This window comes from Pygocentrus nattereri, chromosome 2, assembly GCF_015220715.1.
Source record: "Pygocentrus nattereri isolate fPygNat1 chromosome 2, fPygNat1.pri, whole genome shotgun sequence".
In the NCBI taxonomy this organism is placed as follows: Eukaryota; Metazoa; Chordata; class Actinopteri; order Characiformes; family Serrasalmidae; genus Pygocentrus; species Pygocentrus nattereri.
In genome coordinates, this window is record NC_051212.1 from 45,815,352 (window position 1) to 45,833,959 (window position 18,608).

General features: G+C 29.3%; 1 gene segment (V, D, J or C); it reads right to left on the minus strand.

Moving 5' to 3' along the window:
- The window catches only part of LOC108438949, a 31,671-nt gene extending 18,062 nt beyond the window's left edge, over window positions 1-13,609 (minus strand). Inside the window, 1 exon segment of the C gene segment in view lies at window positions 13,588-13,609. Within this exon segment, the coding sequence occupies window positions 13,588-13,594 (7 nt within the window).
- Window positions 13,610-18,608: the final 4,999 nt, after the last annotated feature.

Genomic DNA, 18,608 nt, shown 5'->3' on the forward strand with positions numbered 1-18,608 from the left:
TACATCATTTGAGGCTTTTTTTTTATAGGTAATGAAGTAATTTGCATATCGTATAGGTCACATCTTTAGAAAACTTTCACATAAAAATTATCGCATATATCATATGTGAATCACACTTGCTGAATTCAACAGTTGCTGTTCCACTTCCAAACATGAGTTTGTTTCCTTTGCTGTTCCTCAGCAAAAACACTGTCAATGATCCCTTTTAGCCTTTTGATCTAATATTACAATATAATAAATACTAAGATGAAGGCTTGTATTCTTTAAACCAACATTTAAGACTGTTAATTAATTAATCGGGATGTCTTTACGTCTAAGATGCTGTTTGTTACTTTGGGTTTAAAAAAGACTAAGCATAAACCTGTCCTTTTCACTATATTACTAGGTCATTTGCTTAATTTAATTACTTTAGAAAACACCATTTAATGACTTACGTGGTTCTACATATAGTGCTATTCCTCTTCCAAATGTGATCTTGTATGTTCCATCATTCACACACTAGTTAACCATGCAGTAAAAACACTTCAGGATTTCCGAGGACATTGTTATCTGCTAAAATGAACATCACATTTTTTTACAAACTATCTTAAGTCTGAAAGAGTTCAAAAATCCAAGCTATCTGTATGCTAACAATATGAGATGTGTAGACTTTTACATTGAAATTTTGCTACATTTTTGTTGTTTTTCAGTTCCTTCTCCTGTAAAGTTATCATTTTATAGATATAAGGTACACAAAATTTATATATATATATATATATATATATATATATATATATATATATATATATATAGTATTGTGTAAATAGCATTTATGAGTTAGTGTTGTCTTATTTTGAAAAGGCTGCAGCATTTGTCATACTTCATTTTCAGAATTTCTTTATAGTGCAAACATTTTTCAATAAAGATGAAAATTATCAATTATATTCTATTAAAGTAGGCAGTACTTCTCTAGATTAGTCTGAAGTAAGCATTAAATCTCTTCCTGTAAAAAATTAAACATAAACTTACTCAGTTCAACAATCAGTGAAATTCCAGATCCAAATAGAAGTTTGTCTCCAGAGTAAGTCACACAATGTTACATACCCTGGCGCTTTCAAAGGTGACATTTCAGATACTTGGACAAATGATACCAGTGTTATAAAAATACATTACAAATATTGTCGAAAAGCTTTAAAGTCTAATTGTATGTGACTGTACTTGGCTTTTGGTACATAGTCTCATTTGTAACATGCAATATTTTTAGAATATCCAGAAGCTATAACATTTATCGTTACATTTGTCATTAAATTTTGCTCTGCAGTAAAAACTGATACGGCAATGCAGTCATACATTATGGCCAATATCGAGTTAGATATTAAGAATTTCTTTTAATTATTTAATATTTCAGACATCTTAGTGCTTTGACCAAGCATAACTATGTAGTTATGTCATAGTAAAGCATTAAAAATATCAGCATGAGACGTGTATCTCAAGTACCCATTTTATATTTCAACACTGTTTGAATTTTGTTTGAACTTAAAATTTCAACACTTAAAACTTTTTGCAAGAAAAACATGACATCTTTCAATTCAGTTCACATGCTTGCCTGTCTGTACTGAATCTATTATACAATTTAAGAAAAGATCAATTTAGGAACACCTAAATTAATTAATTAAGAGGGATATTAACTTACGTGTCTCAACTATCAGTTTTGTTCCTGTTCCGAAGATAATTTTTTCATAGCCTCCAGTATTCACACATAATGTGAGCACTCAACAAAAACTGCACGGCATATAATACTACAGTATATAATAAGTTCTATAGTACTCATTATATTGTAATTGTTGTGGAAAAAAGCTTATCTCCGTTTTTTACACATGTTTACATTTTCTTTGTTTTAAACATTATTTTAATGTTCGCGATTGCTTTTTATGTGCTAAAATATTGTGAAAAACTGAACATAAAATGTTATTTCACATTCTGTGTGTAATATTAAGGATACTGTTCTTATTTTCACTCCCAAAATCAACAAAATATTTGATTTTACTGGGGATGCCCAACAGTTTGCATGCACATCTACAGTTAATAGTTTTAAATTTTAGAATGGTTAAAAGAGTTTACAGACATAACTCATTTTTGGTTGGTTTCGGTATAGTTAGGTTTGCTTAGCTTCCCAAATAACTTTACAACTTTATAATTCCATGCACAATCTTTAAGTTGGAGTTGCAATGCATTTAACACTATAATAAGACTGAGAGTATTAGTTGCTCAAGGATCATTTAAAGAATATTTTCCCACTGTTTGAAATGTATCTTTATCACCTCTACATTACAAATTAGTGTGAATTGTAATAGATAATTTTCTTATCTTGTATTTTATGATCGAGTCTTTTCTTGAGAAGTCAAATTTAAGAAGAATGTGGCATACAAATAATACAAATGGCTGAGAAGTGGAGTAAACTATGACTGTGAGCTCAGTTAATACATTTTTAATGACCATATGTGTAACAGTACCTCAAATTGTCTATAAATGTTTTCTTTTATAAAGAACAAAGAATCAGCTAGCCTATTTGTTTCTATGAAGAGTTTCATCCAAGTTCCAAAGATTAGCCTTTGTGTCAAATTATTCACAAAGTGATGCACACTTTTGCAAAAAAGTAACCTCACAAAGATCATTCTAACTTTTCTGCACTAGCTAATTCAATGTAATTTCAGATTAAAAGTCAGTCACTTAAACATAGTATTTAAAGGCAATGTCACAGATCAGTTGATTGGAACTGATTAATTCTACTGACATGAGAAAACCTTTGAAAACTTCTATGGCTAATATATTCATTAAATGTAATAATTTTCATACATAGTTACATAGTTCTTTCGTTTAGCACATTACAGGTGCAAAACCATTGATTGTAGTTAGTAAAAATATTTGTTTGTAAAAAAAATCTACCTTAAAATCTTAATTTATTCCTTATTTAATCTTTTTTTTTGTAAAATTGTGATATCTCTTACTTGATTCAACATGTAAATTTGTGCCTTCACCAAAGATGATCTTTGTTCCACCAAAATTCACACAACAGAAATAACCATCACAATAAGTGTGCTTACAAGCAACTGCAATTAGATTTTTTTGTTTGTTTGTTTGTCTGTTTTACAGACTTTAAGTTTAGCTTTCTCTATAAATCACTAATTGCCAGTAACTAAAGGTAAACTGTAAATTGACCTCTTATACATTACAGTTACGGTTAAATTTACTTTGTAATTAAATGTATTTATGGGTAGCCTTTAGTTAATCCATACATCACACAGTGAATAACCTCTCAACATAACAACAACACTTTGCCGGGGGGGAGCACCAAATCTTATTTAACATTTATCCAAACATCACAAATATTTATTTTTTATTTTTAAACAACTGTGGAACATTTTATTTAGTGACCATGTGGACTTCAAACATTAGCTTATTCTACTATTCTTATAAAAATAATACATAATACTGACTTTTGAAATTTGATACCACACCACCACCATATTTTTATGACCAATATGTTCCATGATACATGAAATTCATTAAAATAAGCACTTACTGTAATTTACAGTCAGCTTGATGCCTTGACTGAAGACAATCTTGTTCCCTTGTGTCACACAATGCTATATACCTTAACAGTATCTTATCTAATTGAAGTCTTTCTTTTTTCATGATATACATTATTGGGAGTTGAGAATCGTTTTCCATAATGCATCAGCTGTTTCTTTTGTAATATATTTTGTTATATGTAAAGTTATACTGATGTTAGTAGGTGGCCTATTTACATTTACATCATTATTACCTACAATAATTAAGACATGATCATCTGTTTCATGTGTAGAGCTTGTGATAAAATTGGTAATGAAATATAATTAAGGATTTCACCAGTAAAAATTCTCCAATAGCTATGAATTATGGCTAGAATTAATTCTGATAATGAATTAAATATGCACCACAAAAAGCTGTCCTACTGAATCTTGTACAAGTTTCATTATTTAAAAAAAGATTTTAAAAAATTATTAAATTACTCACTTGAGGCAACTACCAGTCTTGCACCTTCTCCAAAAATGATCTTGGTCTGTGCATTATTCACACAACCCAAAACTACATTACACAAACCCTTCAGGCATGTGCAGTGTCAGTGTTGGAGTTTAATATCTTTTAGATTTCATTATTAGTGTCCAACTCTAATCAGAGATTAGTTCACAGCTGGGACAGTTTTTTTAGATATTGTATGTATGAAAAAAACTATAGTAAAATAGTAAAAGCTATTTTACACAGGTAAGTCTAATACCTGAAGACTTGAATCTATAGAATAAAATTACATTCACTGATGCCATCATGCAATCATAAGTTATGACCAATATTTTACTGGACTTAACAATATTATTGAATATATAATAGATTTTACAGAGATCTTGTAAGTGTAATTGTATAGTTTGCAAGAGTCATAATAATAAAGTATTACTATTATTAGTTAATAGTACTATTAACTAATAGGGAAAGTAACATACGTGTCTCAACTATCAGCTTTGTGCCTGTTCCAAAGGTAACTTTTCCACCTACTCCAGTATTCACACATTATGAGACCACAAAACAAAAACTACACAGTACAAACTACAGTTCCCTTTGCATAGTGTTAAAATTTTATGAAAAATGGACCAACAGAAATGGTTAAAAATTGGGAAATTACACATTTATAACATTTTTCTCCTCCTGTAAAGTTATCATTTTGGATGTCCAACAGTTACAATAAGTATGATCAACATTTTGCATTTTTATAACTGAGTTTGAAGGAGAATAGAAACACATTGAAATATTGTATTATACATCTGTTTAACCAGTTTAGTCAAACACAATCTTGAAATCTACCATCTTTAAACAAATTTTAAGTTATTTTTGCTTAAAATCCAACTTACGTGATTCAATTATTAAAATTGTTCCCATTCCAAATATAAGATTTCCAAATGAACCTCCAGTAGTCACACATTATGAAAGCTCACACCAATAACAATTAGGAGAAAAAACACTAACCTACACATTTTTTAGAGTTGTTTTTCAGTTACTGTCATATTAATTTAGCTTTGCGTTTATTATTATTATTTATTATTATTACAGAGCAATTTTCAGAACATCTTTATGACTAACATGATGTTAGTTTTAACTGATTAGCACATATTTAATGTTTTGTCCTTATCATATCTAATATTGTCCGTTACTATTTAGTTCCATGTAAAGATTATGATTTTATATTTTCTATATATTTTATGACAATGCAACATTCTTATTTTGACAAATTTTGTATTCTTTGTACTTGATGTGGTACTAGACCCAGTATTATCTATATTAGTATTAGTTTTAGTATTGCACTAAACAAAAACTCCAAAAATTATAGCATTTCTTTCTTTTACTATACAGTTATGACAAGTACATTTCTATACACCTCTACTGGGTTATTCCTAAAAAGACAGATTGCAATATACAATATTTTTTTTAATTAGTATTATATATAAGTAACTGCATTTATCATTTTTTATTTTCAATGGATATTTCATAGCATGTAAAAATATAGTAGCATGAAAAAAAATATTACAAATTGTTACCTGACATTACTATGAGCTTTATTCCTTTTCCAAAATACATTTTATATCCAGTAGTGTCCATCACACATGGACATACCATCACACAAAAACAAACACCTTAGATATACTGTCTAATGGAACTGGTGCTTCACAAAATTGTCAACAGTCACTACCATTTAGTAAAGCACCATGTATTTCTAAGCACCATGAATTAAATTTGTAAGAATGTTTTTTCTGAATCTAAAGCACTTCATTTTAAACTGAAAATTTTTAGATTTAAAATTTTAGATTTCATCATTTTCATATATGGTTTACTAACAAATTAAGGTTGGCCCCAAATGAGAATTCTTATAAATGCTGCTTTATTGCATGCTTAATATTTATAGTATTTTCTTATTAGTATGTCAGCTTCTGTAATATTTTACTGTCAAATATACAAACTGTATAATACACATTACAGATTTGTTTGTAAATATGTTATTCTGTTTAGTTGTAGCCATTTAAATGTAACATAATCCTACCAAGCTACTACATACTATTTAAGGTTTTTCACTAATCAGAATAATCAAATGTTTTATCATTTTCAATCATTTAATTCCATTTTTTTGTTACTGAAATATGAATTTCTTACTTGACTCTACATGTAATGCTGTCCCTTTTCCAAAGATGATTCTACGTCCCCCATCATTCACACACTAGTAAACACTACAACAATAATACTTCTGTCTGTATGAAAACCTATTCACTTGCTATATCCTGCACTTAATTGTCAAATCAAATGTTTCTTAAGGTAGAATATTTTAATAAAGAAGGCATAACATTCTTGATTTTGGTACTTAGTAGAATTTTCTGTTGATATTTTTGACCTCAATGTATAGTATAGATCATTTTGATTGAGCAATGGTATATGATGACCACTGTTTTGTAAGATGTAAAGAAAATCCCAAAATTGTTATATCTGGAAACAAATGAGTCTCATTTCGTATCCTATCATTCTATGATTAAAACCATAACATCTAATCTGTAGACCAATATCGTAGAATTAACATAGGCTAGCTGTTTGTAAATGATTGCTAAACAGAACAAATATGTCTATTAAGTTCAAAGAACTGTTTTTTCAAGAATGCACACATGCTAATCATACTAATGCTAAATAATTCAAACCAATATGTTTAATTTAGCTTGATAAGGTGAATAAAACATGTTCTTGCTAATGTAAACTAATATTTTTTTTTCTTGTGAAAAAGATGTAAGAGGGTGAGTTCACGTACGTGTTTCAACTACTAACTTTGTTCCTTTTCCAAAGATGATCTTATCATATCCTGAAGTCACACATTATAAACTACTCAGCAAAAACTAAACTATGAACTAAGTTTGTGAGCTTGAATATGAAGCATAACTGTCTCTGAATAACTACTTATAAACAGTTACACATGAAGACTACCATTCTAAACATGATTGTTTTGTCCAAAATATTTTTGATTATCTTACAAACCATCGATATGAGTATGAATTGCTTTAGGAGACATATAAGTAGTTTAAATGTACCATTACATTGATACCATTTACTAACATTTTTAGCACTTTAAAAGATATATACTATGAACTACAAACTTACGTGTTTCTACTATCAACTTTGTTCCAGTTCCAAAGATAAGCTTATTTGTGGATCCAATCACACACTGTAATACTGCACTTCAAAAACTTTAGCCTTCATTCCTTTCATAAAGCATATTTGGAATGCGATTTTCAACAATAAATTATAAAAATAAAAATATTAAACTCAAGAACAGTGCTGTTAATTAATTGCATATGGACTTATTGTGAATCACAATATGTAAATTTAACATTGTATGTCCAGCATTACTTGTATCTCCAAAAATATCCTTTCAGGAGAGGGAAAAAAACTTTTTGCAATTTCACCGAAGGTTAATGTAAAAACATTGTTTTTTTTCCCCCGAGTACTTTTGGACAATTTCTTTTGGTCCATTCATCATAAAAGTTTTACCACAATGTAAAAATGCAGATACAAGGTTTTGTTCCAAGAGTCAGTGTACATAATTCTACAGGGATAGAAATTCCAACAACAACTTTTGACCTTCTGAACAACTTACGTTCTACAGTTAGTTTGGTTCCAGATCCAAATATTATCTTTCTGTCTCCATATCCAGACACACATTATACTCTCTCTTAGCACTAACCTACTATCTTACAAGTAAGCTTATTAATTATATGCTAATAAAAAATACCTAGTTCTATATTCAAAATGTGTATTAATTCTGATACATTTATATATATGCCCAAATGAAGACAATCTCAGTGTTTTTTAAGATGTCACAAATTATAAATACAATAATAAGTTATAAATACTATTCATAATAAGTACATCATGAAGCATGAAGTTTTATCTTTGCTTATACATTGTTTAAATGTGAACTTACTTGTTTTAACAAGGACTTTTATTCCTTCCCCAAACAAAATCTTGTCAGAATATGACACACAGTGCTATCTGCCTACTCAATTACAGTATAGTAATGTACAGTGTGACAATCTCTTTTTTTAGTGAAATGATTTTTTAATATACTTAGTTGATTATTACATTTATTACAGATTTTGATAATGTTTTGAAATTAATTTGTACCAGATTTTAGGAACAGATAATTTTATAGTATTTTAGCTCAAGTTAGCCAAAGAAAACAATTTTGCAAAGTATTTTTTGATTTTATGTTCTGTTTAATATCTCATGTATTCCAGCTTTACTATGTTGTATGTGTAGGATTAAAATATCATTTTGAAATTTGTAAGAGGTAAGTATAACAATAAATGAAAAGAAACTACCTGAAATTACTGTGAGTTTGATTGCTTTCCCAAATAAGAATTTCCATCCTGAATCAGTCACACAAAACTACACAGCCACACAAAAACATGCTAACTGCTAATAAAGAGGCAAGCATTGATTTTTATGGAGTAGCAATAGATCTTAACAGGCTCAGTTGGTGTGCTGTTTTTATTGACTTAATTCCTATCATTTAAAAACTTACATGTTTTAGGCATTAATGATTCATGATCATCAATGATTCAACAACCTCAGTTTAATAAAGTATTGTAAGTTAATGTAGCATAAATACATTGGATGGAAAACCTAGCATATTAAAGACATTTTGAAACTAATTCCACCATTCATTTGGTGAAATTTTATTGGGGGGTTATTTATTTATTTATTTATTTATTTATTTGGGTAATAATTGTTGGAAACTTATATTTCCCTATCATGGTGGTAACTGGAAACAGGAGTTACAATATCTACAACCTAAACATCACTATTTTATTTGCTATCCAAACAACCAGTGAACCTACACATATCTTCTGAATTTGATATGCAATGTTTATTATGGTAAAATAGTGTTAAATTTAAAAAAATCATTCTTTGGAAACTGTTGCCTTATAACAGCCTGCATGTATGTGTACACCATCAATAGATTTTAAAACACATTTTAGATCAAAATTTAATCTGAAAACATTTGTAAAACTATGCCTTAGGCAGACTGTACTTATAACTAATTTTGTGTAAGTTTTTAGTGATGGAATTTTTAGAGTTCAGTGTCACGACAGTGACCAGTTAGGACTTGGTAAATTTCATTGTATTTCATTCATTATATTTCATATAACTGCAGATATTACATATTTACATATGCAGACATTCTTATAGCTTTCTAAAAAAACACAATAGTCACATAAACCTTTACAAAATACGTAAAAGTTCATAACACTTAAATAAAACTTACTTTTTTGTGCCTTTGCCAAAGATGAGCTTAAGTCCACCATTAGTCACACAATAACAAATTATGCCACAAAAAACTTTCTTTGACATAAGACTGTACTTGATGGATGTTTAACTACATTGATAGCATGCCTCATGTCCACTTGGTCAGTAGTTATTTTTGCTTGTATGTCATAGTGAATAACTGGAAAAAGAAGCTAAACGAAACACTACCTGAGATCACTGTGAGCTTTATTCCATTCCCAAATATTATCCTCTCTCCAGTCACACATCATTATAGAGACACATGAAAACATGATAACTTCTAGTAGAAGATTCCTGTGACATTTTAGGTTTTTAAATAATTGTGAATAGCATTGGATTCAAAACAGTATTCAAAGATCACAGTAATGGTTTCAAGAATACAAGTTATATTGTGCTTAATTCAATTTAATTAAATTGGATTCAATGTAAATTTAGTATATTGTGACACCTGAACAAGAGCCAGTCCAGTGATGTCTAGTCATTCTTTACTACTATCTAATAACTGCAAGTAAATTACAGACCAGTTGGACAGTTTGATTCACTGCCCAATGCTAAGTCTATGTTAAAGGTCCCAGAAGAACTCATTCAACAGCATAGAATACTATAAATATCCAAATTATTCAATATTATATTAACTTACTTGTCTCGATTATCAACCACATCCCTCTGCCAAACACAATCTTTCCAAGTCCACCTCCAGCATTCACACAGTGTGAGATTATGCAACCAATACTTTTAGCAAGTCCCTAATATTTTGAAGAACTAGTCATACTTCAAGTAAAATTTATATGTCCAATTGCAACAAGTTTAAATCAAGATACAAGCTATATTTTATTGTGCTAATTGTCATTTCTAATTGTCAGTGCTAACAAAGAGGAATGCATTGATTTCCATGGAGATCTTAATGGGTACAAAAAGTGTGCTGTTTTTATTGTTTAGGGTTCTTTAGACTTCAGTTCTGTAATTTAATAAACATATATGCCTTATGCACTGATAATTTGCTTGCCTTCCAGTGATCTCATGTCATGAACCTCAATGTTATAAATTAAAGTTAATTTAGCATAAATACATTGAATATTAAAATACACTTGAAAAAGCTGTTCTATGATTTAATTTTCCAGTAATTGGAGCCAGGGGCCACAATGTCCACAATCTAAATATAGTCATTTTATTTACTATCTTATGTGAACATGCAAAAGTTTTTATGTAGTGTTTATGATGGTAAAATAGTGTTTTAAAAAACTATCCTTTCTAGCTAGTTTAGCTATAGAAATGATTGTTTTCATAGTTAAATTGTTAGTTTCTTATGTGATATTTTATATTGTCACTGTCCAAAGTAAAACAAATATCTCCTAAATAGTAAGTTTACAGGAGAAGGCAAAAACATTCTCTACTTACAATGTAAGTTCATGTAAAGAGCATTGCAAATATACAATGTCATAATTTGGACCGACGTACTTTAGTTCACTCTTTAGTTGGTTTGGATGGTTTAGTTTCAAAGATATTGTCTATTCTCCAGTCCATCCATATTCATGAAGGTTTCATGTCCTTGGAGAAATTAAAACACTTACTTGATTCTATGGTCAGTTTTATTCCTGAGCCAAAATAGATTCTCCCGGCCCCTGTGTTAGTCACACATTGCTTTCTCTCTATGCAAGAAGTCTATAGTCTCATAGAGTGCTGCACATGGATAGAATTAATTCATTTTCACTTCTATTCAACATTTCTAATCTTTACTATTGTTAGTTTTGACATAATTTGATGATTTGATACTTTAACTATTGACTGTTTTTAAATGTTCTTATAGTAAAAATGTCACACATTGTTAAAAACTTTGGCAAAAATAAGCCTCTATAATGATATGCTAAGTTCCGTGAATGGTCAATGCGAGTACAGAGCTTTTAGGTTATGCTCTCTATGTGAACAGCATTTCATTTTTGTTTTCTTCAGAGAAAGCTGATTACAGAAATGTATCAGTGGTATTATGTTACCAATAAATACTTACAAGTAATTCCCTTTATATAAATAAAAATGAACCTAATTGAAATTATTAAACAGAAATTTACTGTAAAAGAACATGATGTATTCTTACAACCTTATACACTATGTATTGGCATAATCTCATATAACAACCCTATTTTCATTTTCCTGACACTTTTAAACTTTTACATGTTTGAAGTGAGTTTAAAAGTGAGATGAATATGTTTTTACTTACCTGTGCTGACAACAACTTTTATCCCATTAGCAAATATGAGCCTGTTTACATTCATCACACAGTGGTAAAGGCTTTAGCAATTACGCTACTTATTTAAAGCTTATTACCAGCATACTTGCACTGTGGATTGTCCATTTTACCAACATTGTGGCTGAATAAATTATCTGATATAATATGACATGTCTGTATATAGAATATTAAACATCACAAAATAAGGTTTCTTGAGATTTTGAGTGTCATTGAGTATCAGTAAATACATATAGTATATATCTACATTGTTTTTCTACTTTTGTTGATATATTTTATTGTAAAAGTCTATATTGTCAAATAGCCCTATTTTTATTTTTTATGATTTTTTTTCTGGTAGGAACTTGTTCCAACATTTAAACTTCTAAACATTTCAGAGATGTATATCATTATTTTGCATAAACAATGTAATTTAAATATTAAGAAAGAGATCAGTATACTTGTACTTACTTGCACTGACAACAACTTTAGTCCATTTGCCAAATATGATCCTGTTTGTATTAGTCACACAGTGTTAAAGGCTCTAACAATTATACTCTGCAGTGTATTGCCAGTGTTTTAGAACTAGAACTGTATATTTACTCATATAATATTTGACTAATATTTATTTTGAATATAATTACTGGATGATATTAAGCATATATTAAGAGATAAGCAGTTAGTATATTATCAACATTGATATATATATATATATATATATATATATATATATATATATATATATATATATACAACAATATATCACTGTTGTCAAAAGGAAACCTGCAAAATGGTAACTTTACAGGAAACGGAAAAATCTACTTTAATTTTAACGTAAATCAATGGAACCAGACTTTTTTCCCCAAGTAATTCTTGGCCATTTCTTTTAGTCCATTCTTCATTAAATATACACATATTGTAAAGGGCAACAGCCTTTTCCAAATTATGTCAAAAACTGAAAAATTACAAAGACAGAGATACAAGGTTTTCTTCCAAAAGCAGCAATATAACAGTGATCTATTAATGTCTCCACATAACCACTAAGATTGTTTTTTTTTTTCATTCTATTATAAGTTTGCATGTTTTTAAAAACTTGATTCTTGACATTTTATAATGTAGATTCAAGTTGAATGGTATATGTAGCATAAATTAAACACTACCTGGCTTTATGGTGAGTTTAATTCCTTTCCCAAAAATTAATCTTTGTCCTCCAAAATCAGTCACACAAAGTTTTTCAACCTACCAAAAACATGTAGGCTGCTAGAGGAAGAGATTGGAACCAGACTAATTTAATGGAAATTGTTGAAAAAATGTAATAATGTTTTTAAAATTAAAAGAGCTAACTCTGTCCTGTTGTTTATAGTTTTTATAAAAGAAAAAATAAAATTTTCTAATAATAACACACTTTGTTAGTTAACCTAATCAAGTCACTTCACTTAAAATTACCTTCATTTACAGCAAACACAATGAACATGTTAAACATATTTTACTTACTTGTCTCAATTACCAATTTTGAGCCTGTACCAAAAATAATCTTGTTAGCTCCACTTCCATACATCACACAATGTGATGCTACATAACAAAAATTCACTGTCCTGACAGTTAATCGTCACATAATTCTGAAGTAAAAAGCCTGGTTCCCTTGACTTGCATTAAAACTACAGTATGTTTTTTCTTTCTCCTGTAAAGTTCTAATTTTGGAGATACAAGGTTTTCTTCCAACAACAGCGATATACTGCATTTTATCACAGCTGTAGAACAGAAAAGAACAAATTCACAACTGTAATTTTAATGCTTTGTTACTGTAATTATTATCGTAAAATACTGTATAACTGAATAACTCATTAAACTATGCGAACTGTTAAATTACAGTAAAATGTAGCATTTCTAAGAAATGAAATACATTTTTACAAGCTAATGTGGAAATGTTTGGGAATAAAAAGAATTTTTAAAAAGACAAAAGAATAAAACAGTACCTGACATTACTGTCAGCTTTGTGCCTTTTCCGAATATTAGTTTTTGACTTCCACTCACAGTCACACACAGTTTTACAGCCATACCAAATCATGCAATCAAAGAGGACTGCATTGATGAGATGTAATTTTACATTTATTTATAGTATTTTCAGTCTTAGATAGAAAGAGAAATAAAGAACAAAAAATATAATTTTTTACTTATTACTTTAACGTTTTTTACATTTTTTAATAACTTATACTTAACTATTATTGTCTTTTCCCAAATTTTAAGATTTTGGGAAAAAATTAGATTATTATGTCCAGTTAAAGAATTATTTTATAAATTAATGTAATTGCATCTACCTAAAAGGATGAATGGTGTTGCTGTCCATTTATTTGATTTTTGTAGAACTCTTTGTAAAAGAATATCCTCTACTCTAAAAACTTTACTAGCACAATGTTATGTTTTTTAAGGAATATTGCACAAGAAGTGAATTTGAATCTCAATGAAAAAGTGAAATGAATATATTTTTACTTACTTGTGTTGAAATCAACTTTAATCCCTTTCCCAAATATGAGCTCATTAGCATTATTCACACAGTGTTAAAGTCTTCAGCAATTACTCTCCAGAGCATACAGTGTCATTTTAAAAAGCTTGGAATCACTTCTAATATTAATGTAATAATAGTAATTATACAGAGTAGATCCAAATATAGTTTTTGTAGATGTTTTATCAGAATCTGAGGAATTATATACTGTAAATTCAAAAATACTTTAACTATCTTAGTGGCATTTTATACATCTATCCGAACTTATTGACCTATTCTATTATTTAAAATATTTTCAAATTTTAAATTTTATTCATGCGAATTTCTGTTTTTCATAATATGCAAAGTTTACATGTTGATAAAATATTTTAATATGGTTATTTTGAACATGTCTTGAACTGTTAAGTTGTTATTTAACTGTCCAGTGAAAGTTATACCATCAGCAATGTTGGGGGTAGATTTAAGTTCAGGATTTGGTTTAGATTTTCAATGGAAGTCTGCAAACAGCATAAAATTCATTTGAAATATAGCAGAAATGAAAAACTACCTGACTCTACAGTGAGTTTTGTTCCTTTTCCAAATATTAACTTCTGTCCTGTACCAGACACACACAGTTTTACAGCCACTCAAAAACATATAGGCTGATAATAGACACATGAACTGATGGCTTTTGAGAAATTTTCATAATATTTTATATTTGTTCAGTTTTCTAAAAGAAATCATGTGAATTTTGCCAAATTGGATTATTTCTTGGTTATTGAATGTTCTGATTAGTTCTTGGTTAAAGAGAATTTCAGTCCTATGGTAGAACATATTTGTGTTACAACATATAATTCGATTAACATATTAGGATACAAAATATTATGACTTACTTCTCTCAACTACTAACTTTGTGCCCATTCCAAAGAAGATCTTGTTAACTCCAAGTCCAGAATTCACACAATGAAATGCAACACAACAAAAATGTACTGATCACAAACTCACAACTCACTTAACATTTTGCAAAGCTTTACAGTTGAGTTTACATTGTTTTCTTATGTTGGTTATTATATTATGATGTATTATGTATATTGTGACATATGGCATAACTTGTTCACTCTGTCAAAGTTTTGTGATGTATGGACCAACATAAATTACCTTAAATTACAATAATGACTTGGATGCACTTTATTTTGATGGCTTCTATAGAGAGATCTATAAATCTAACATCTATAAATACTTAAATTATTAACAAACCTTCTTATAATTCTGATTGTTACAACATTATATTGAGTTTTAAGTTTAGTTTTAAGTTTTAGGTTGAAGTTAAAGTCAGGATTAGGTTCAGATTTTAAAGAATCTTGAAAGTCCAGTTAATAGATATTTAGTTAAGTGTTATTTAAAGACAGAATGCGCATCTTCAAATGGACCACCAAAATAAAGTGTTACCAAATATTTTTACATTGACTCTTTTCTCCTTCTAGTGTAAAGTTCATTTTTTGGACATGTGCAATTTTGTTCTGACAACGATGATGTCCAAGCTCTAATTCAAACTTTGAGTAACATTAAAGAAAAATTCTAAGCTATTTTGAACTTAAACCTTTGTTAGACTTGTAGGTCCTATTTCAAATTACAAATTTGTCAATAAATAAATTAGCAACATGTTGAGTAACTTACTTGTCTCAATTATCAACTTTGTACCTATTCCAAAGATAAGCTTAACTCCACTTCCAGCAGACACACAATATGATGGTATGCAACAAAAATGTAATGCCTTAAGAGACAACTCTCATGATATTTTGCCTAATTGAAGCTTACAGTCAAGACATTACTATTTACTGTTTATTCTCTCTGCTGATGCTGATTTATTATGTTTAATGTTGGTACCTTGATGAGTATAGAATAATTAAATACTCTTTGTCTAAAACTCAACATTTTATATAGTACAGTGTGACATGTACAACATTTTATATAGTACAGTATTTTGAACTGATTCTATATTGTGAGATCTCTAATGCATTAAGATTAAAATATCTTACTTGTTTCAACAGTCAGTTTAATTCCAGATCCAAAATAGAGTCTCTGGTTTCCACCAGCATTCACACAGTGTACAGATACTGAACAATAACATTTGACTCTGAAGAAATACTATAAACTGATGTTTTGAACCACAATGTTTTGGAGCCAAAGAACTTTTCAACTCCAACTAACACATTTAGATGTTATGCAAAAAAATCTACTTTCCCAAGGGACAACTTGCATACCATTGATGTCAGAGAAAAATCTTTTATGCCATTTATATTGAATTAAAATTTCATAATAAACAGAACAATTGAAAAGATTCCAGAATTTCCTGCAATACAATCTTGACTAACTTTGAAAGGTAAGAACATTTTTCTCCTTTGACTTGAAACTTTGGAGATGCTACTACAGTGACAATATTTTGCTTTTAGCAAAACACTGCTTCTACATGTACAACATTTTTATGTTCAGATATTTGTTGTTGATATTTAAGCAGTTTACATGAAATTATATCTAACTATGTAAAGCATAAAGATAAATTCTTACTTGTTTCAACAGTCAGTTTGGTTCCAGAGCCAAAATAGATTCTCTGGCCACTAGTAGTCACACACTGAAATTACCTTAATTGATAACCCCACTTTCAGGAAAGAATATGTTTAATTGAATTATTAACTTACTTGTCTCAACTATCAACTTTGTACCAGTTCCAAAGAAGATCTTGTTAACTCCAGAAGTCACACAGTGAGATAATATACAACAAAATTCTACTGTTCCAATGAGCCAGTAGTATATGGTCAGTGTTTGGAACAAAACCTTGTATCTCCATTTTTGTTGTTTTTAATTTTAGATTTTATATTGTATATTTTATACTTTAATATTGAATTACAAATTCATGATGAATTGATCAAAATTAAAATGAAAAGGAATGTTTTTTTCCTTCTCCTGTAAAGTTACAATTTTGTAGATTCAAAATGTTGCCTCGACAGCAATTATTTTTACCTTGCTATTAAATTTATTGGGATTTCTGTACACATTTGTTGTTAATGTGTTGCTGATAAGCATATAGAATATGCAAATTCCTTTAACTTCCCAGTGTCTGTTATATATGACAACAATTCATACAGTATAGCGCTGGGAACTCTTCCAATACTGTTTAGAACTTTATAAACCACAAAGATTAGTACTTACTTCTTTCAACAGTCAGTTTGACTCTAGACCCAAAATAGAGTCTCTGGTTCCCACTAACATACACACACTGAACTGACACGCAACAATAACTCTTTACACTCTGTGTTTTAGCTAACTTATTTGATTTTACTATCAACTTTGTGCCTGTGCCGAAGAAGATCTTAACTCCAGAAGTCACACAATGAAATGCTATGGAACAAAAATCTACTGTCCCAAGAGACAACAACCAATTATCAGTGTTGTCCATTTTTGTCATTTTTCTCTTTTTTTACATAATTTGAATATACAAGCTGCACTTGACATTGTATTACAATATCATGATGAACGGACCACTTAAAATGATCCAAAGTTATAATAAAACCTTATTCAACCTACCTTTCTCTGAAAAGTTACCATTTTAGGATATACATAACATTTTAGTATAGTACACTGTTGAGAACTCTCTAAGGCATAAAAATAAGTACTTACTTCTTTCAACAGTTAGTTTAATTCCAGAGCCAAAATAGAGTCTCTGGATTCCGGTGCCAGTCACACAATGTACTGACCCTGAACGATAACTCTGCACCCAAGAAATTCCCTATATCAATCAACTAATTTCTGTTACATTTTCTATAATTCTTGTAGGACACTTACTTGATTCAGTGATCAGTTTTGTTCCATAGCCAAAGTGGATTCAGATTTAATTTCAGAGCTCATTCAACAGCATTTCTGTTGTAAAACTGTCATTGGCATTGTGACTACAGTATAATCAACATGACCGAAGGCACTTTCTGAAAGTCTTTCTGAAATGTTCCTGGCTGCCCGTTGATGTCTATACAAGTAGTTTAAATAAAAGTACACTGTAAAAATCCACATGTGACTATTTCATTGGGAAATAGGTGAAATGCATGTAAATAAACCACACATATACTATATGTTAATATGTCTGTTAATTTACAGAAATGGACTATAAATTCACAAAAGATCACCCTTATTTCACGGAGATGTGTTTATTCAGTTGTTGTTATTGTTGTTATTATTATGGTAAAGCACTGTATATTTGAATAACTAGTTAAACTAGTGAAATGGTTAAATTACAGTTAGAAATGAAATGCATTACAGATTATTACTATCATTTGGGAAAAAAATATTATTAACTAGCGTTTTGTCTGGCACTCTTGCTGTCACACTGTTATCATTTTTTACAGATTATTTTTTAAAGACGTAAAACACTTGTTGACAGCAATATTTGTTCCTTTGCCGAATATAACCTTCTCTATACTAGTCACACAGTTCTACAAATTCTGCAAATACACCCTAAAGCAC